This window comes from Pogonomyrmex barbatus, unplaced genomic scaffold, assembly GCF_055798465.1.
Source record: "Pogonomyrmex barbatus isolate J1 unplaced genomic scaffold, ASM5579846v1 scaffold18, whole genome shotgun sequence".
Taxonomy (NCBI): domain Eukaryota; kingdom Metazoa; phylum Arthropoda; class Insecta; order Hymenoptera; family Formicidae; genus Pogonomyrmex; species Pogonomyrmex barbatus.
In genome coordinates, this window is record NW_028297114.1 from 4,346,711 (window position 1) to 4,369,619 (window position 22,909).

A 22,909-nucleotide genomic window follows, 5' to 3' on the forward strand; every position below is an offset into this window, starting at 1 on the left:
TTCACTCTGTCATCGCGTATACATCATTACCCGTTGTATCGAGAGACACAGCAGGTACTGTACCGAGCGTATACATGAGGGGGTGTTTATCGGAGGGTGGCGAGAGATAGAGTTTCGGATAACAAGCAATTTTTCGTTTTCAAATGAAAAAAGTTACCAATCCTATACAATTTTTTTTTATCATATGAAAAATGACAACGACCAGATGCAGATAATTTTAATTTTAAAAATTCAATGGCGATCTTCAAAATTAAACTACAATCCTAATCATAAATTTATTTTCCAATGTCGTGCAAAAATTATCTGAAGAACATCTGGATAATTTATTCTAGATCACTTTTTGATGCGACATTTATCTCCAAGAGATAAATAATTAATTTCTCCCGCTCGCTTGTAGAAACACTCTTATATTTTTTCTTTTTTTTTTTTTGTAACAATCTACTTGATTGTTGCATGCTTTCTCGCAATAAGTATGCAATGTCTGATCTTGCAAAGACTAAAAGTTAAGTGCATTTCTTCACGTTAGAGGAAATAACAAAGAAAATTAAAATATAAGACTTTATATAATTACATATTAACATGTGTGTATACAAACATATATTATATACAAATATATATATATATATATATATATATATGTGTATGTGCGTGTGCATATGTATGTATACGTAAATATAAAATAAACAATATTGTAATAGATTCATAGAGACATTACGTATTATGCAATCGCTTAATAAGTGGACAAAGTTTGTCTTCGACACGAATGCAGCATTATTAAGTAATTTACCACAGGATTCCGTAATTCTTTTTTTATATAATATAATTACGCAGTTATAATATTTTTCTATAGATTAATATCGGCATTATTATGCCGAAGTAACAAGCCGCATTAAATCCATCTTTCAGCAATGTCAGTCTGTCATTGCCAAAAGAACACAACAACTACTTTTAGTATTATATTACCGCATCGTTTAAAAAAACTCTATTTATTTAATTTACGTAAAATAAAATTACTTTAATTTTTCTCATATAATTATTGAGATTGTAACAGTTAGAATAATAATAACGCAGAATTAATTATTTTTATATTAATTATATTTATATTATTATTATTCTTATAAAAAAACAGACACTACTACTTTTTATTGATATATACAGCGTTTTCCAAAAAAGAATATCTTTTTAAACTATGCGGAGATATAATAAAATACATCGGTCCTTTTGCATATCGATCGAAAATATTGTAAATTAGTTATCTTTTGTAAACTTTCTTTTTGTCGTCCGATCAAATCGCAACGAAATATTTTGTCGACGTGTCCAGACTGTAAATTACACGCCGTCGATGCAATAAACTTTTTTTAAAAATTCACGAAAAATCTATGACATTCGAAACGTCACAACGGAAACTGCGATTAATACCATTTCCGCTGAAAAACGCATGTCTCTTCTCCAGGTTGCCCACTAGATATTGTTTATAAAATTATCACAGTATCGTTTGAACTTATTATATTTATGTATATGTTTCCTAGAATACGGAAAAAAGTACTATTATGTATAAAGCAGTAAGTGTATAAAAATGTACAACGGAAATTCCTTCGTGCGCCGACATCTCAAATGCGCAGATTTAAATATGAGAAACACTAAGAAAAACAATGTAATAACGTTACACACCGATGTCTTCGCTTCATCGCGAAGGTAAATAAATACTTAGACGAGAACTTATTCAAGAATCTATGCGATATTTAAGATGTCTAAAAGGCATCTTCTGCGTTTTAATTTTTCACGCGTTTTCCGGTCGCTCTTGGAATTCTTCTATCATATAGGATGTTTCCAAGGTTTCTGGATGATACCCTTCTTTTTGAGATACGTAACAGCAATATTATATGCATATATCGGCATACGTATACACACGCACACACACACACACACACACACACACACACACACACACACACACACACACACACACACACACACACACACGCATATACACATATATACGTAGGATATATTTGAAACATATTCGAGACATATACGTAAATATGCCTCATGCATTTTCTCTACCCTTCTCCGATTGATTTTATCAGATGCGCGAATCAAAATTACTTCGCGTCTCTTCGCCTAAATTCTAGAGTACGAGCTATATTTAAAGTTACACTTTTGAACTTTTAGGTATTGTCGTTAGGTCGAGGATACCTTCCATATGCCCCACGCTTTTGCTATCGTTAAATTCGGATCTTTTGAAGCTTGAAGATATCACCGAACTGAACAATAAATAAATATATTACTTTCTTCTTAAAATTTCGCTTTCATGGCGACTCGATTTAAAAAGATCCATAAATCGACTGTTACTCGCAGTCTATAATATTGATTGCGTCAAAGAATCAGGGGACTTTTGAACGTCTTTCGATTCTTATTTATTTGCTAAGTGGCTGTCGCGTCGAAATAGCAGCCTTGAAGTACAATGCTTCATAAGTACGAGTGCTTCTTTCACATGGATTGGAAACAGGCCTTCTACTTGATCTGCTTCATGTAGCCTTTCTCCTTCAGCAAATCGTCCAATGTTTCCTGATTATAGTAGACGACGAAGTCCGTGGGTTCGACGCCTTCGAAGACGGCGTACACTGACGGTTTTAGGTTGTAGAAGAAGAGCGGTTGGCCCCGCTTGGCAAAGTCCTTCGTCAAGATCTCGATAACCGTGGCGGCTGTATAATCCGCACCGTAAATGTGCGAACAGTCAATTACCACGGGCGTTGCGACGCTTTCAGCACGTCGGCTGTATTTGGTCACCAAGTTGCGAACGTAATCCACCGATGGGAAGATCAAGCAACGATCCGGGGTCAGCATCAGGTACTCGATACCGTGACCAGTCTGTCGGAAATAAAACAAAAAAAAGAGTGATGAGAGACAAACATTACGAGGGATGTCACGTGAGTTTGCGAAGCCGAATAAAAAATTGAATAATTGAAGCGAACGCTCGCGAATGAAGAATCGAGCTCGTATTTTCAGCGAATCGATAATTACCTTGAGCTTCTCTATGGATATTTTCGGTCTAGCGGCGTGGTATAGGATGAAGAGAATATTTATCCCGATACCACAGAGGATTCCGATCTCTAATTGCAGCACCAAACACGCGATGAACGTGCCCACCCCCGGGATGAGGTCCGATTCTGTGTGTGAGACACGACGAAGGTATAATTAATTTTGTGACGTTTCGCAAATTTATTCGGTACTAAATGTGAGAGAAATACGTTGCTCTTACTTTTCGTCCTCCACATCGGCCTCACCACTTTGACCTCGACCATGAAGATGACCGCGGCGATAATGATCGCCGCCAGAGTGGCGCGTGGAATGAAGCTGAAGTACGGGGTGAGGAACAGCAAAGCTAAGATCACCAACATACCTGAAACGAACGCAGATACTCGTATCCAAAAATAGGGATTTATTTTAAACGCAGCACAGTTTTTAATTTTATTAAACAAAGGAGACGCATTTTTGTACGATTCAGCGATTAATAATTCAGCGTGGAGAAGCTTTGCGAAATTCTCAGATCTTCCTTCGAATTTACGTCGAACTCGGACGGAGGATAAACGGGTGCGATAATTGATTTGTGGAAACTGCGAACGGAACTCACCAGTGTAAACGCCACCGAACGGCGTCCTGACGCCGGAAGCGTTGTTCACCGCACTCCTGCTGAGAGATCCCGTCCCCGGGAAGGCCTGCACGAAGGAATTTCCAATGTTCGACATACCGATCGCTATCAACTCTTGCGTGGCGTCCACCGACTTGCCGTTGGCTGCAAAAATGCATAAATTCCATAAATAATTCTCTTAAATATGTCACAAGCTGCAAATAATTCGATTCAAGCAACAAAAATCGATTCAACAAAAATCGATTTTTGAAAAAAAAGATGATTAATTTTTATTATGGAATTACGTGACGGTGGAAAAGGATATTCCGCAATTCTTAAGTACTCTCTAAAGCGCTTACCAAAAGCTTTACAAATAGCGATGTCTTCCATTAGAGAGATAAGCGGTATAACGATGATTCCGCTGCCCAGATTACCGAGCATCTCGACAAACGTGGCTGTCGTATTGTCACTTTTGATGTATTCGAATGGTGGAACTTGTACAGTAGACATTCCTCCCGGAATAAAACCTGGAATTAGAAATTTTTAATTTACTTTTAGAAATTTATGTCAAATGAATAATCAATATCACTTGAACAATTTTCCTTCTATTGATGTTATAAGATTGCAAATTGAAATTTCTTAATAAAAAATGTAATATAAATGTAATATATCGTCTTTTCAATAATACATGTGATGCAAATAAATTTTATATTTAATGTTTTTTTTTATTAAAATTAATTAATTTTTTTATTATGCTTACTGACAGTTTTAAACTAAAAATTTTGCTTCCATTTATACTTTTTAAGCAAGATGTGCTGTTCTTTTTTCAATAAAAACTCATTTTACAATCGCGCAAAATCTGTTTTCAGAAAAAGAACATTTTAGTTGCGTACCAATCAGTCTGACAGGGGATTTGTCGTGGAAACTCCAGCCCAATAAACCACAAATTACTACTAAAAGTGCATTTCGTGAAGTGCCGATCAACCAGATAATTTTATTAACAACGCGATGTTTTGTGGTATGAAGTTCCTCTCTTTTTGGGCCGATTTTGCATGAGGCTAGTAACTGTAATCAAAATAAATGAAAGTATTAATTGCAATATTGTATCAATATCAATATTAAATTGAACCGTTGCAACAATAAATTAAAAGTTTCTCGTTTTAATAATTCGTTTTTTCTCGCAAAAGTTATCATCCAGAAATATTTATTTCGGATTATATTAAGCTACAATTTATTTTCGTTCGCGTTTTAAATGGAATATGTAATATCGGTATGAAGTTTATATTTTATAACAAATAAATAAATAAATATGTATTAAATCGCTTGATTACATTGAAATATTAATGTTGCGTTGTAAAAGGATTTTAATAATATATTCTCGCAATGGCTGAATATCTACCCTCAGAATTAACAACAGTGCTATGCAAGATGCTCCAAGTGTAGTGTCCCAGGCAGATGTCTGATGTATCAGTCCACCGATACTCCGCCACATCTCAATAAACTGAGAACCCTTGGCAGGAATACCAAGGATGTCTTTGACTTGCGACGTAACGATTATCAAAGCTACCGCCGACGTGAAACCGGAGCTTACCGGTCCAGATACGAAATCGATTAGAAATCCTAAAAAAGATGGAAAATCTCTAATTATCTACTCGTTCTACATTCGTCTTGTAATAAAAAAAGTGGAATTTAAAAAAAGTGATATTTCAATATTAAAAAAACGAGATTTCAATATTAAAAAAAGATATATATAGCTAATGCATTAAATTATATTAAAAGTGAAACAGTTAAATCACTCACTTTTCATTATTTCTTATTGCTAAATTTAGTTTTTAAAAAGCAATAATTGTAGAGTTAAGTAAACTCTTTTTATAATCACGATTAAACATCGTTAAATCTGCTATTAATCATAATGTAATTTAACATTCAATAATTTTCTTCCGAGATTCCGAGAGATGTTTTATAGTTTAAAATTATATTTTTAATCTTAATAAATTATTGAAAATAACTTACCCAGTCCAAATATACCCATTATTAACTCCACGATTCCGACCAAAAAGGTCAGTAGAATCGCATGCGGCACTGGAGCGTCCAAGTGAGATACTGTTTGATAAGTTAACAAAGATATTATGGCGGTTGGTCCCATGGGTATGTCCTTGCAGGATCCAAAAATTACGTAAATGAAACAACCCAGGAAGCTGCCATATAAACCATACTGAAACAAAGAATGATGATAATGCACAGAAAAAATTCGAGAAAACTGTTGCTAATTTCTTTCTTCTAAACAAGTCGAATCGATCATCCGTCGCAACTTTTCTCTCAGTTTAAATAATATTAAACAATATTAAAAATTTGATCGTTAAAATTTCGTCAAAATAAGATCCACTCTTATTTAATTAAAAAAACATTTTCTCATTCGTATCTCCGTTTTTCTTAAAAATTAATTTACAAAGGAAACTTTAGAATTTTCCTTGGGAAGCTGTTGGTACGTCGGTATTTTTTAAAATTAATTTTAATTAAGTGGGAAACCTTTCTGGTCAAACGTGCACTAATGTAATCTCGGTGCAATCTTTACTTAATTCCGTGCAAGTCATTAAGCTCGTAAGAACGTGCGATAACGCGTCTGGTTCGTTTATGTACCTGCGGCGGTAAACCGGCGACGTTCGAATACGCCAGCGACTGAGGAATGACGGTGAGGCCCACGGTAATTCCGGCCATCAGATCTCCGAGTGCATCTTGACCGTTGTACCTTGGCAGCCAGTTCAAGATCGGCAGCCTCTTGTAAAGGGTTTTCTTCGTGCATATGGCCCTGGCACGCCGTCTCGCGTGCTGCAACGTCGATTTCAGAAGACTTTCCTTCTGCTTGACCTCGTCATCCCCCGGCTCCTCGATCACTGTTGGCGTAAAAGCAAAATAACTTTAAATTTCATAAGAATATCACAACAATACGCGTTAACTTTTTTTATCTTAAATTAATGTGACGTGACTTTATTCTGTGTATTCACTCGATACACGAGATTTGATCTTAATATCACTAGAAACGTAAAAAATATAAATTTAGCCTTTTTTATTTGTATTCCTCAAATATTATATATGTAAATTTATTTTATAATGTTTTATTACGTATAAAAACGGTTTTGCTGAAGTATCTGAAAATTTGAACAGATAGATATAGATTTGAAAATAATCTTGTTGAGTCATTGAAATTATTATATAGTATATGATGTATAGTACACATGTATAGTACATGATGATAAAAATGTTTGATCTTCTAATATCTATGCAATTAGAATAAAATTATTTTTAGATCTGTGTCTGGGACTAAATTTTAATTACTTTTGTAAAATCATTTTTTTCATATATTTTATTCTAAATTTCATAAAACTTTACCATGTTAAAGTTGTTACCATGTTTTTCCCATAAACAATTACAATTTTAGGGCAAGATATCAGTGCTTTTTTTAATTATCTTTCCAATTATATATTTTTTTTAACCCATTTTCCATATACAATAATGATCTGAGGAAAACCAGCTGGCTAAACTTCATGTACTTTTAACACAGGGATTCACATCTGCCGTATCATTTGCGGTCCGCCACGTTTGCCCATAAATAATTTCGTGAAAACGCGCAACGTGACAAGCACGGTAACGAGGACAGAATACTCATACAGACAGTGCGGCACTTGAATTTATTATCTCGCTGAACAAAGTCATGAAGAAGAAGGGAAAAAAATATATCGCATACTACCAGACGCGGGATGTGTTTCTAAAAGCATTCGCGCTCTTCGGAAGGCCGATTTTCGTTCGCCGCGTCAAGGAAGGCGAACCAGTTCCGCCGGAATAAAATCATTGACGATATGCATAAAGACACAAAGGTTACTTTAATCTTACATTCGCTAATGTCATCAAACATGTGCAACAATTTCCAAAAATATAACAAAAAGTTTTTCATCGTTTGTCACTATTACACGTGATACTTGAAACGATCAGCGCATGCGAAATATATGGAATATATATTTTTTACCATGGAATACATTTTACTGAAAAGTTAAATGAAAAAATAGTTTGATGTATTCTTATAAATTTTCCGAATGTTCAAATGAAAACTATTTTTAGGTAGTAATTTGTCCTTATCTGATGTTGATTATTTATATTTTTGTATTTTTATCAAATACATTGCATCAGAATTTTTTGCATCAGAATCTTTTGCATCAGAATCTTTTATCAGAATTATATTATTTATTATTATGTTAAACTTAAAAAAATTATGGAATGGAATTTTAAATCAAGATTTATTCCTTTTTAATCAATAACCATTAAGCAATTGAAGCACGAGAGACTTTATCTTTAGAACTGAACAAACTGGAGTTATAACAACTTTGGAGTTTTATAATCTGAAGATCGATATCAATAAATTTACGTAGAAATTTAATCAAAAATGTTTATAAAAAAGTATTGTCATTATATTATTGTGTAAAATTGAATTAAAAAATTCTTGAAATAATTTAATAATTCAAAGTATATTTGCAATAGTATGCCATTCTTTGTATTTTAAGACGACCTAATTGTTTGAAATATGACAGAAAAATAATCAAATTATTTCTATAAAGTTGAATATATTTCATCATTTTCTGTATAAAAAATTATATATAATATTTCGATCAATTTCATAATAAGTAATGAAATAAGTTACTACGTTGTTAAAATCGTTAAAATTTATGATAAATACTCACTTCTATAGCATCCATGCCGCGTGCGAGAAAGAAATTTGTAGATGCTTTAAAATGATGAATAAAACGTATTTATAAATTAAGATTTCCTTCCTGCGTGTACACTTTGGCTGTGCGGCTCGGTGAAAGATATGATTTCACCATAATGTTTGCATTATCATTCAGAACTTACATATGAAATCTGAGGAGCCCTGTATGTCGCGATGAGTTCCATGCGAATTGTGAAGAGATTGAAATGAATGAATGAGGTCCACGTTGTTGGTAGATCCGCTTAAACCGTGATTTACGTAGCCCTCCAGGCTTTGCCTGCTATCCACCGAGCTGTTACTGTCTTTCATTCTGAAAAAAATGAAATACCAATTAATGGAAAATTTAATTAATATAATGCAGAGACAGTTTGAAACTTTCTATTTATAAATTTCTATCAAAAATATAAAAATGTCTTAAACACGGATTAATTGCAAAATGTCAAATGAATTGAGATATGAAATATAAATGGGAAGAATGATTCATTCATAAATGTTGGATAAATGTTCGTGTTTTCAAGAATTATAAATAACGCGAGAACTTTCGATCGTGATCGGATCAGATTAATCGTAACATGTGACAACACGATCACGATGCTTTGATTGTTAGTTAAGACGATTGGAGACGATATTTACGAGCGGAAGACATCACGAGTGGAAGACACCACAAGTCTATTAAACTTGGCCGTGAACCAAGTATTAATTGCAGTCAAGGCGTTATTGTCACGAGGATGTCTTTAACCCACCTTACAGAGTTCATTATAAGAATAATACATTACGAAAATACAGAGTGGAAAAGTAACGTAAGTAACGAAAAGTAAGAATAATTTATCATAAATCATTCTAAACTAAGTAGTATTAGCATAAAAATAGACTTTATGAATACCGTCCTTTGAAAATTTGTAAGTATAAAAATAGGATAGAAAAGAAATGTAAATATAATCATTGTATTTATGAATATAATGAAAATCAGAATCTCTTTATTTGCATTTGAAATATTTTAAAGTTTTCTTAAATTTTTTTATAGTCTTGTAAAATCAAGATAAAAAATTTTATTATTTTTATTGATAGTTTAACAAAAAATATTAGAATAATAATTTTTTATTTAATCTAATCTTGTTTTTTAGAATTAAAAGAGTGATGAAAAAAGTAACGAATTTTTTTTTTTTAAATAGATAAAGAGTTTTTCAGAGTCAATTAATAATTACTTTTTTGACTTAATAATGAATAACGATAATAAATTACTTTTAAAAAGTAATTTTTTCATCTTTATAAAAGTATTATTATATCATATATAAGATGACACGTAATTCATTGACGTAATTCATTGCTTCGACATTTTTAAAAACAAAATCTTTAATAGTTGTTTGCCGCAAATAAATAAAATCGATGGTTTTTCAAACAAAAAATATCGCATAAATATTTAACTGCACTTATAAATATTGATTCAATTCCATCTACAAAATTTATCAAATCATGTTCACTGAATTAACTCGATGTATAACAAGAACTTTTATCTGAATAATCATCTTTTTTCTCATTGCGGGATTGCTGGTCTTTTTTTATGTCATTTAATGTCATTTAAGCGCATCGCGGATGCAACCCCTAAATACCGCATTACATGAACGCAATTATCGTAATGGCTAGTGCCTCTATATTATGTAAGACGTCCGGTTTCATAACTTTTAAATCTTGCACCGCGCCCCGGACGCAAATCGATATTGCCTTGCGACCACAAGAAGTTTACGCGTGCGGCCCCGCGGGGATATCGCACGTGTTTCCCCGTTATTGAAAATTAAAGTGAATCTTTGCTTATTATTATTTTGTACCGTTAATATAATAATAATAATTACGATTCCATTCCAAATACATTTAATTTCAAAAGAAACTCATCATGGACCGGAATGTTTGTTCTTTTCGAACTTCGAAGCGAACTTTACTTAAATTTTTATGGCTTTAATTACAATTTGAGTTAGAAAAGATTTTTTTCCCCCTAACAACTCGTGATAGCTTGAAAGATAATTCACGTGAGTCCTCACGAGATCTGCTTCGATATCAGAGCTGTCCGCATTACATAAGCATGCGACACGCAAGCACAATTTTGAATTAATCATAGCAATTAGACAAACAATTAAAATACAATTATGTAATTAATCTCGCTATCTGATTTTTCTACATGATTTGTTACATTTCGCAATTAATAATGTCAGACGAAGAAATTTTTATTCTCACAACTCATGTATATTTATGTTCAATTTTATCTAAGTTAATCATAGCCGGATAAAAAGTTAAATTGCAGTAAATTAAATTTCTGTTCGAATAATCATTTTTTTAATATACTCATTAAACTTAGTATATTATTGCCGTTAATATTATTAGAATATCAATTGATTATCTTTATATCTTTACCGTTTCTATCTCTTTAAATCAATGTTTCTTTCTAATATCAAAGATAGAATTTTTCGACTACAATATTTCATTAAAATAGAGTAATTGATGAAAAGATAGACTTTTTCGACTACAATATTTCATTAAAATAGAGTAATTGATGAAAAGCTAGAAAATTCCAAAATCGTATAATTCAATACTCAGGAAAAGATATCAATAAAAAAAAATTAAAAATGATCAAAAGTACCAGAAATGATCAAAATTGATCATCTGGTACTTCTAATGTTAAGTAGATGAACTCGAAACACCAAAAGGAGACATATGATAATAATTTATTTAGAAAAGATATGACTTTTATAGAGGCAAATTTTAACTTGATCAAAAGTTGATTAAACTTTATGCATATTTGGATTCCAAGTTTCATGCGAAATTAAGTTTAGCTTCAAGAGTCACGCTTATCTCTTTTATTTCTAGTTATATAATAACATTATGACAAAGATGATGAGAGGCTTCTTATAAACTTGCAAAGATAGAAGAAAGAATAAACTTTTTTATCATATCTTAAGATTGCTTCCGTTGAGTACTTCCTCTATCGCTCGACGACGAGTTAAAACTTATCGTTTTGAGACGTCCGTTCGAGAAAGTGCCTTCGAATGTGTTTGAATCCAGATTGAAATAAAGTATGTCATTTTATAAGCGACACACACACACACACACACACACACAAACGTGTTGTCAGCGTTTGATCTTCGATAGAGAACCGGCGTAATTCGCCGCTAGAAGTTCGCAATTACTACAAGTGGATTCGATTGACTGGCGTCATTTCATCTGATTGTTTCGCCAATACCGCGCGACATTTACTTAAGAATGAAAGCAAAATGAAAATCGAGAAAGAAAAGTGTATTCCGCGATTGTGCAACGACGAGTTTGTCGCGCGCGCGCGCTTCTCGGCGGTGATAAATTCGAGAAATTCCTCGTTTTGCCTACATCTCTTTATTACACGGTGACGTGCGATTGCGTGAAGAAAGTGACGGTTTGTTCAAATATCATGAATATTTAGCAATATGTCAGATAATCCGGTAATTTCCTCGATCGCTAATCGTGCGTATAGCTTGCGGAGATTTATGACTCACGTGAAATATATGTATACATGTTCATGCTTTGATAAACGTCCTAAGAGGAAACAAGTGTAAGAGATATCTTCTCTGCGCTGATTCATTTTCTAATGAGAATACCGAGGCAAGAATAATAATGATATGTGCATGTATTTTAAATTGAATACCATTCAATAATGATAGAGTTATTTGCAGCGAGATGTGTTAGCTACAGAAATTGGAACATTTTAATTCTGTTCTGTTGTGGAGAAAATTATATTATTTGTTTTTTAAATAAATTATTTTATTTTATTATTTACAAATTCATTTAAACGAAATTAAACGATGTTTTATTAATTTAATTTTTGTATCGTTTTTAAATTGTTAAAATTATGGAAGATTTATTTATTACTTTGATAGGCTAAGAATTATTGAATTATATCAATATTTTAAATAATAATTTAAAGATTTAATTTTGTGAGATAAAAACTGCAACATTTATGACAGGTATTTTAAGTGCTTACATCTTTTTGCATAAAGCTGCATAATATTTTCAATCGTACATAATTGTTTCACTTTCATATCCCTTACGTGCATCTCATGCAATTCGAAGATGATTAATGACATTGAACGATCAAAGCCAAAAAAAAGGGAAGTAAAAAATAGAAATATGTCGCATGAAAACTGGTTTCTTATCAGTTAATGAATCACTTCAAATTGCCACGTGTTTATCGTTTAGAAACAATGAAGGCCGTTCAGGCAAAATTTTCTAATATGTAACTTATAGCTGCGGAAAAGAACGGTATTATATAGTGTTAGAAAAAAAAAATTGCCAGAAAAATTATAATGTTTGAAGTAGATAAAAGCAGTTTTCCTCGTTTCTAGTTTTATTTAGAAACTTTTAGCCTAATGTCGATGTTAACAATTTAAAAAGAAGAAACTTGCGATAGTGCAGTATAAATTTTTTAGAGTTTCTTGACAATCTTAAACGATATTTTATTTTTATGTACTGTGTGTGTGTGTGTGTGTGTGTGTGTGTGTGTGTGTGTGTGTGTGTGTTTGTGTGTGTGTATTTGTCATGTTTTTGACGCCTTCAATCTATGGATTATATTATCAGATATATCAATAAATATCATAAAATGTAGCGTGTTTGATGGCAAACAATTCGACGTATAATCATGTGTTCAAACTCATTTTTTTAACATCTTTAAACAAGTACGATGCTGCGACTTCCCGAATACACGTCTGCATCTCGTTGCATTAATGAGCATTAGCCGAGTCGACTCAATTACGGAAGAAAAGATCAGCGATTGATAAACGCGCGACGTGGGATGCGAAACGTGCCTGGACCGCTTATCGCTCTTAACAATGACACTTCTCTCGCTACCAAGGTCTAGTCGTAGTCAATGTAAACTGGAGTAGGTAATTACGCCTAATTATACGCGAGAACAAAAATCCAGATAAACCGCGAGCGGATGGATTAATTTCAGATTGCGCAAATCAATGGGAAATTTTGATGATTATCGCGAGCGAAGACGAAGACACGCGAGTTTCTCGAAATTCTTCCTTATCGGGAACGAAATCGCGGGAAACTATCGTCTGAAGTACGATCCCCGATGCAGATTTCCTATTAGGGAGAGACACGGGGACGAGCGTCACAAACAGATGGATAATTGCCGGCGAAGTCGCTGAAGGAATTTATTTCGGGCCGACGAACGGAGATACAAACGGAGTTTGAAAGTGGAATTAGTCGAAGATTAGACGGGCGCCTGCGAGTGTATTTAATTTAATTTAATAAACCCGCCTTTCCATAATCTCCAGGACAGTCGTCGCAATCTGTTCGATTAATCTAATCAAGTGCTACCAAACGAGATGTTATCGGAAGATGATTGCGCTTCTTTTTTCCTCGCGAATAAATTTGCACGCAGCTGACGATTGCGTACGCGAAATTGTTCTTTCGCGGGAAATGTTGTACGCTTTCGCAATTTGTACTTTTATTGCGTGAAACCTGTCGCAATAATATAATCTTAGATGTTATTATCTTATTAACAATCTTTTATTTTTATTTTAATTAAATTTGTCATCGCATAAATTGCAAGTTACAAAATTATAATTTTTATATATTTTACAAATTATATTTTTATATTTTAATAATATTAATATTTTTATATATTTTTTTACAAATTTTTATAAATTATAAATTATTTTTATAAATTATAAAGTTACGTATTAAATATTATTACTCGTAATCTGATAAAAATTATAATTTTAAGTGCAATATGTGTAATGACAAATCTAACTAAAAGTTATAAAAAGTAAAAAAATATAATTAAGTATTTTATTATTCTTTTACTTTTGCTATATTTCTCATATTTATTATATTAATAACAAAGCTTTATGTTTTAATAATAAAATTTGTAGTTTACGAATCATCAAGATGTAAAAGAAAGAGGTTGAATTTAACAATAAATTACGATTTCCGTCGACATTTTTTCGCAAGAGTTTTTATCTCTACGCGTTCGATAATCCTGGAAATAAATTAAAGTAAAGAGGAATACGATGAAGATTACACTCACTTAGACGTTTACAAAGTACTCGGCTTAAGGAAGATCCGTTTTCGGTTCTTAGAGATTCAGGAAGAAGAAAAAGAGTCACAGAACGCCAAGAGAGCGCATCGGTTTCCCTCGTCGAGGAATTCAGAAGAAATTTCGCGTTCAATTTCGAGGATGCTTCTCTCCGCTACTTCGAAACATCACAGTCAAGCGGATCGAGTCTCGTTAAAATCTTCGTTGACATTTGTCATCAGACGGGAAATCCCTTCTGCGAGATCCCTTCCTCTCTACGTTCTCAAACTGGTCTCCAGCCGCTGACTTGCGCTAGCTAAGAGGGACGGCGGATGACGAAGTGCGAAAATAAGAAAACCGCTTTCGAAACGCGGTATTTGCGGCAAAAAAAAAAATATATATATATATATATATATATATATATATGTGTGTGTGTGTGCGCAGGTATTTATGTACGTCGGTGCAGGTACATAAGGATTTGGGACCGGTTTTCGCGGCGCAATGGTGAAACTGAGTTCGTGGCGACGCGCGAGCGGCCATTTAAACGCATCGCGGGGCGAACTCCCTCTCTCTCCTCGGCGACCTCAGCCTCCCCCGCGGACGACGTCGATGTGGCGAACGCACTAATCGTCACGTGGTGACTCGATCCCGGCCTGTCGAGAATTCGATTCGATCACGCGCTATCAGTGGTAATGCCCTCCGTCGCGAGAATTTTCTAGCATATAAACCGCGTCACGCGTACTCATGTGAATGTCAGTTGAAAACCTCAGACGTCGCTCAAATCCTACCGAGATTCGTAAAATCGCACGCAGTCCCGAACCGAGTGGTCCGTATTCGCTAATGAGAGGTGCGTCCGTATCTGTTAATGAGGGATGAGAAAATTAATATTCCCGAGACGAGATAAAATTCGTGACGGGGATTAATATTCTTTCTAGTAATTAAACAAGCGCGCGATATTGTACGCAGTGATAAAGCTGAATCCGACTATGGATATACACGCCGTAAGTTGCTTTACTTCTGGTTTACGAACGGCAAACAATTCATATTGCCGAGTGTTCAATTATTCGATTAAATGCGGGAAATTAATGCAGCTTATCGTTCGCGTTCCTCCTGATTGCGGGGATGAGACGAAGTTCCAGTTTTCGTGACAATTTCGATTTCGAAAGGCATTAATGCTATTGATTCAGAGCATAATTGGACATTGATAAAAAAAAAAAGAAAAAAAGATGATATGATCAGTGTAACCGGTGTAATGTTTGCCAATTATCGCCTCCCCGATTGTCACCAAATTCGTTCATTTGAAATATATCATTGGGGATACTCGATTAAATAAGCGTATTAATATTCGTATAATTCAATATTCCTTTTTCTTCTAAAGTTTCGAGGCTGCTTAAGGATGCATTTAGAGCCGGCTATTAATTAAAACAAAGTCCGCTATAATAAAAATGCATTAATGAAGAGAAAAGCAGCACGAATAATCAGATAATTATTATAAAACAGAGTAATACACGCCGAGACCGCTTGTTTTCCCGGTTTTAATATCCTCGTATCTACATTAGTCGACGATAAGAATTAAGATTCTACATCATCCCTCTGTTGTTAAATACTGGATCCGACAAGATGAAGATATATTTGCTCAAGAAATCCATCGCAGAGAAAAACGCGGAAAATGCGAAAACTCAATTGTACAAATTTTCCACTTATATACGTCCATTGACTATAACTATTATATTATATTTAAAAAAATAAGTACCTTATTAACATTGTTTAAATATCGAATTGCTTCATATGTAGTTTATTATAAAATAATTAAACTTGAGTTCTTTATCTAAGCATCGAAAACATATCTTCCGATACAAGGTCTAACAATAGCCAGTATCGATATTGGAAGATTGTAAAATAAGAAGCTTATATAAATACTGAATAAAGTATTAATTATTTTTTGGTTATATATATTGTTAGCTATTTTTGAATAAATATATATATATATATATATATATATATATATATATTCTTATAATCTAAATATTCATCTTATAAAAAATGAAATAATAACGAGGAAGTAGAAATTGATGTTTAAAAATTAAAATTAAATAGAGAAATAAATAAATAGTTATACCAAGCTTGTTTAATGTTACAATTTTCAATTTTACATCAATCTAAAAGTAAACGTTTCAATTTAAACAAGGTTACGCTCGTCTCGATTTAAGTGTTAATTTTTAATATAATAAATATTTTAAAATATATATAATAATAATAATAATAAATAATATAATAAAATATATATTAAAATATAATTTTAAATATAATAAATATAATAAATATTTTAATATTTTTATAAAATTTGAAAATATTTATTTCGAAACATATTTGAAAGCAAAACATATTCGATATTCAGATAAATATTCTTATCCAGGTTTAATCACTTTACGGATAATTACAATGATAATTAGGCTAAATACCAATATTCATATCCAATACATTTGTATACATGAGTGCGCATATAATATATGCCACAAACAATTCTCGATAAAGTTAGTTAGCTATCGTTCTTGATAAAGCTAATTGATAATGCAAACAAACTGTCGAACGAACTAAATACGTATTTTTACCTCTGAGAGATTTTTTCAGTAGTAAACATTTCTTCTTTTCTTGTCGCATCCAGTATTTTACAACGGAAGAACGATGCACGATCTCAGTTGTTTGTTGATTTAATGCAAACACGAGAATAAAGTCAGACTAAAATGCTGAACAAAATTACTAAACGATAATTATATAAAAGATTTCAGTTAAATTAATGCATATTACATTTCTTTCCATAAGATTCATTATACCGTTTCTTATTTTCCATAAGATTGCGATTATACCGTTTAATTTATTTTAGCATTTATTTAATTTATTTTATTTAGCATTTTATTTCTTGATTTCTAAAGACTTATTTTAAATCTGTTTAGAAATATGACGTATGTATTTACTTTTTTTTATTAAATTTTGTAAGTTAAAGATTTTTGCATAATACACTTTTAAAGTATTTAAAATATTTTAGTAATTTGAGAATCTCTGATGTAATATATTTTCGCGCTGTATTGTTTCAGCGAAATGATTAATTGGTCCGCGTTAACATTTTCCGCGTCTCTAATCAATTACCATAAATACTGATATTGTGCTCTTAAATCATCGTTAATGATTCCCGTACAAATTAACGCTTGTTGAATGTGCTCGTACTTCATATATTTGGATGTTGATATTCAATTAAAATATCGTTTATAACTTATTTGACGGCTCGATGACTCATAACGTCATGCCGAAAGTCATGGTGAATTTTTCTGACGTAGATTGACATATGGATATGAGGAAGACACCCGTCGATACGAATTGGTGACGTTAACTCTGCTTATCGTTATTTAAGAGACGCGTTGTTTCAAAGAAAATTTTCTCTGACTTGTGAATTATTTAAGAACCCAGAAATATCCGGAATGTCGCCGCGGAAATGCGCGAGTACATTGTACTGAATTGTATTGTACACTGCATGCTTGTATTTATGTACACTGCAACAGCAGTGTTCATAAAAAATTGTACATATCATTCAAAATCACTTAAAATTAAGTTTTAAATTAAGTTTTTTTACAGGGAAGAATTATGGGTCAAATTTGGAATTGTAAATAATGACAAAATACATTATTAATCTAATGTAAAAAATTGTTAATTAAAACTGATTATTGCCTGCAAATAGTTTATCAATTTATTGATGAAATTGAATTAATATGTTTAGTGATATTATTTAATAATAATCGGTATCGGTAAAACATAAAACTGGCTATGTGTAAAATGGCGAAAATATTTCAAAGCTTACTATCTTTTTAATTTTAATCTATTTTATTCTATTTTAATCATGAATTTAAATAGAATTTAGAGAATAAATCGCCTGAGAAAATTAAATTTGATAAAAGTAGATAATAAAATTAGAAAGTAAAAATGTGTTGAGAACCACTTGTATGTCGAAATGTGTAAGTTCGATTTCCTTAAATCCATAAATATTTACATTGCATTATGCAATAATATAAATGTGCCGTGAAATCTCGTGACTGGTCCCGGTCACGGGACAGACATGCCTTTTCGCACTCCTCACCAGCAATGAGATTTCAAGGTAATCCTGTTGTTTTGTGGTATTTTAATCGGTCATGTGCTTTCAGTTGAACTACCAATCTGATAACACACTGATGACAGAGACTTTGCGGATCGACAATAAATCCATATCGAATCGATCCATTTAGAGACATAGGAAGAACGTTACACATCGAACGATATGCTTCAGGGGAATTTTTTTGATATTTTTAATTTGTTTCGCGATCACATTTTCGAGTACATTCTGTCATTGCAATATAAAAAGATATTCAATATTTCATTTTATCTTTTATCTGTCTCCAAAATTTGGAAACGAAAGAAGAAAGAACAAAAAGAAAAAACTTATAATAAAATAAAAAATAAAATCATCTAAAATATTATAAAATATATTTAGCGTTTTTTATATAATTAACAGATTGGCCAATTTTGTCAATTTAATTATAAACATAATAGTTCTTACTTTTATTTTTTTAATTTTAATATATAAATCTTACCTGTCTCTATCTATTTAAATAAATCTTACTTGTCTCTATCTATTTGTAGAATTGCTAAAAATGAGCATTTTATTTAAATTTTGAAAATCCTTCTCACAAAAATTATTAAAATAGATTTCTCCGATCGTTTTTAATATTTGACGTAAAATTTTAAATAAGTTTGGAAAAAAGATTCAATATTTATAATTTAATTTAATTAAATAAAAATAATTTTGTATCTATTTGCAACCCTGATATTGGAAAGAATGACTTAAAATCATTCTGTCTAATATAGTTCTTTTACTTTATTGAAGGCAGGATGCTTTTATAATTAAACATGCTGTGACAAATCAAAGTTATATATTGAGATATCACGGAGAGAAATTTTATCGACAAGTCTAAAAATTTGGCCAGATCTGAAAATAATTTTCTTAAACCATCAAAATTATTATATAGGACATTTAATAATAATAATACTATAACAATTTTTAGCTACAACAATCTTCTAGCAACTAATTTGAACGTCATATATTATAATTTTGAAAATCCAATAAAATTATTTTCCGACCTGGCCTAACAAAATTTTTAGATTTGCCAGCCAAACTGTTCTGCGGACCTACCTTGATCCCTTTAATTTGCTAAATATTTGATGACGCATTCCGCTAATATGATCCCATTAAATATGAAAAAAAATTGATGAAGTACCTAAACGAAAACACGTGCTGCAAATTTCATGCGCAAACAGTGATTAGGCCGGCCTTGGAATCAAACAAATAATCATAATATACGACCTTGCAAAGGACTTGCATATTTCAAATATTAATTATGAGGAGTCACATTATTGACGAATTAAACAGCATTAGAATTCCTGTAGGCTCTTAATATTCAAGACAAATAGTTTTATCGCTTATCTCGAGAGCGTGGCGGCACTTGTCGCGGGATTCATTCGCGAGATTGATCTACTGAACTATCGAACTTTCATCTCGTTACATCATCGAGACGTTGCCTTTCGCTAAAATTGACATTCGACTCGCGTTCTCCCGCGATTTGCAAGTTTAACGTAAATACGATTTAACTCGACTCGGGAGAGACTATGTATATCCATTTAATAACTGCAGCCTTGAATTTCAAGTATCGATTTTTGCGGTACCATCTCGTTTTTTTTTGCACACAACGAGAACAATCTGTAACCGCAGCCATTGCCCAACGCAAAAATCGACGTCATTTATCCGCGATCGAATTTTCCCAATGTAAAATAGAAGCGATTCAAAACGCTCGAAGCGTTTTCGTTCGTCTTTTGTCCCGCATTGATTACGCTTTAATTAAGCATTCCGCATAATTAGCATAAATTTTATCGTTTTGTTTTGTTTATTTGTAATAAACAAACCTATCGTACAAGACTGAAATGCCGGCTGTTTGATGAGGAACGAGGAATCCTCGCGGGAAATTCCCTTGCAACGTGTGTCATACGCGAAAACCCACGGGAAAGGTTGTGGAAGATGATAATTATAACGGTCATGAAAATGTAATACATTGCGTGTGTGGATTTAACGTTTGCGAAAGTCATCACGCAAATGCTACAATACCACTTTTACGTAAAGTAGTTTAATTAGTTCTACGTAGCTATTTTGGTAATGACGTATCTGAGTCTGCTCTTACAACCAGTGCAAAATTATTGTCGCACAAATATTTCTGTCAATATTTTTGACTATGCGTATATTATTTTATTGAGATATCATGGATATAATATACTTGTTGCGATCGATTTTGCAATCTATATTTTTATTTTTAACAAATATTCCGCTAAAAAATTCTCATTAACATATTTGGTATATATAATAATCTATTAGTTTGCGTTAATAATTATTACAAAAATATTTAATACGACAACGTTAATGGTTCTGGTAAATTTACAGCAGCATCGTAACATCTATTAATAACTTACATGATGATCGAATGTCAATAATTTATACTCCCACAACGTCTAATTTCCTCAAGAAATATAACGATTATCTCGACGCTTATCTTCATGGAATGTCCAGCATAAAAAATTTTTACATAAAACATTAGTCGTTTTTTTTGTTCTACAGATTGAATAATGTGAAAAGCTAAAAAAAGATAGATTTTTTTACATATTAAAGTACTAAAAGATATATATAATATATATAATATATAAACTTTCCTACTACTGTTATTATGCAATTATTTATTTCCTACCGTGTTATTATGTATTTTAAATAAAAAATGTAAATCAATGTAATATCAATATGTTGGATGACAGACTAAAAAATAAAAATTGTTAAATCTTCTTCAACAATCTTGTAAAAGAGCACGTTTGTTTGTATTCATTTCGTTAAATCATTTCATCAAACGTTAGATAAGATTACATCTTTAATTATTTAAAGAGCTATTGAATTCTATGAAGAACATAAAACAGTTATCATGTATTTTTTTAAAGATAAAGAATAAACGATAAAATGGAAATTGATATTAAAGAAATAGATGCTGATATTAAACGGATTATGTCTATAAGAGATAGATATGTTTTGAAAAATTAATAAAGTGTAATAAGACTTTATAATAATCAGATAAAGCATACAATTCAATAGTTAAGTAACATTAATATTAAGATTGAATTAATTTAAAAAAAAAAATTATTTTAGTTTATTCACAAGATATCTTTCCGGCATCAATATGACAAGTGGTACTGTCGACTGAAACGATTTGAGAAAATTCTATAGCTCCCAGGAAGAACCTGTCATGGATTTTTATACATTTTCGATATCGTCGAAAAGTTTTCCCCTCAATTCCGGAGACAGGAAGTTAAATCGAAAAAACACGATGGGCGAGCAACATTTGTTCTCGAAGCAAAAATAAAAATTTCTGCGCGAAACAAAAACTTCTGTGAAACGAATTAAATGAACAAAATCTATTTGGTTGACTCGTTAAGAAATCACTCGCATTGCTCTCAAATTGAAATACTTTTCAGAGACATGAAGCAATACAAAAGCACATGACGAGCTCCTTGAAAGCTTTATTCGAAACAGAAGTGCTGTCAATGCCAGAAAGAAATATGTATTTTAAATAAAGTAAAACGGCTTTTATCACAGACTTAAATTAAATTCTATTTCGTTATTTAATCGTCGGTATATGTAAAAGAAAAATAATATAAAGATGCAAGAGAATGTGAATCAAGCGATACAATAATGTTTAAAGATTTTAAATGATTTATGAAAATCTCGCAATCTTTATTTCAAGAAAGCTGCTCGAAAAAAGGCTGCTCAGTTTCTTTACTTTATTCTGATTCTTACCTGGTAATACTCGAAGTACCTTAAAGTTGGGGCAAGGACCTCGTCTTAGTCTAGAAATTTTATTTTGGATCTCGTCGCAAAAATATATAACCTGGAACGAAATGCACTTGTGTCACTTGGGATTTCTACAACATATGCAGAGGGTATTCACTTTCCGACCAGATACGAAACGCGTCCACTTCCGTAACACAAAATCATATCGACGATACTGACGTGTTTGTTTACGTTTTATATTGTACTACTTACGTTGTCTCGTACTTATATGTTCTTAGGTTGAGAGCGATCTATATATTTATATATATTTGACCCTGTGTAGTTATTAATATAATAATAAAATAAATGAAAGAATAAAATAATTATATCTAGTAAAAAAAAAATCATTTTAAATTTATTTAAAATATTATTATTAATATTAATTATAATTTTATTAAATATAATTACGCAAACGCAGAATAGATAAGATATCATGATAGAACAAATTCAATTTGTGAACATGAAACGCGAATTTTTATTGTGATTTTCGAAATCATGAAGATAATTAAAATCCACGATATTTTATTAATTTTA

The 22,909-nt window shown here is 31.9% G+C and overlaps 1 protein-coding gene across 2 annotated transcripts; it reads right to left on the bottom strand.

Annotated features, from left to right (window-relative positions):
- Nucleotides 1-1,491: 1,491 nt before the first annotated feature.
- Esp (Epidermal stripes and patches) lies at nucleotides 1,492-22,585 on the bottom strand. 2 transcript variants are annotated; one of them, XM_089075216.1, is made up of 11 exons: nucleotides 22,343-22,585; nucleotides 8,534-8,700; nucleotides 6,272-6,525; nucleotides 5,645-5,846; nucleotides 5,031-5,251; nucleotides 4,525-4,696; nucleotides 3,991-4,158; nucleotides 3,635-3,796; nucleotides 3,263-3,403; nucleotides 3,025-3,170; nucleotides 1,492-2,871 (listed from the first exon to the last, which is right to left on the bottom strand). In XM_089075216.1, the coding sequence occupies exons 2-11, from the start codon at nucleotides 8,697-8,699 to the stop codon at nucleotides 2,515-2,517; spliced, it is 1,989 nt and encodes a 662-aa protein (XP_088931342.1). In that variant the 5' UTR covers nucleotide 8,700; nucleotides 22,343-22,585; the 3' UTR covers nucleotides 1,492-2,514. The 2 variants fall into 2 exon arrangements, with proteins under 2 accessions (XP_088931342.1, XP_011644431.2); XM_011646129.2 differs by lacking the exon at nucleotides 22,343-22,585 and adding an exon at nucleotides 14,446-14,871.
- Nucleotides 22,586-22,909: the final 324 nt, after the last annotated feature.

Bases quoted from the DNA above. Each gene is read 5' to 3' on its own strand.
- Esp (XM_089075216.1), bottom strand. From the start codon at position 8,699: ATGAAAGACAGTAACAGCTCGGTGGATAGCAGGCAAAGCCTGGAGGGC. The intron at 5,252-5,644 runs GTAAGTTATTTT...CATCTTTTTTAG, and splicing joins AATGGGTATATTTGGACTGG to GATTTCTAATCGATTTCGTA. The intron at 4,159-4,524 runs GTACGCAACTAA...TTCTAATTCCAG, and splicing joins ATCCCCTGTCAGACTGATTG to GTTTTATTCCGGGAGGAATG.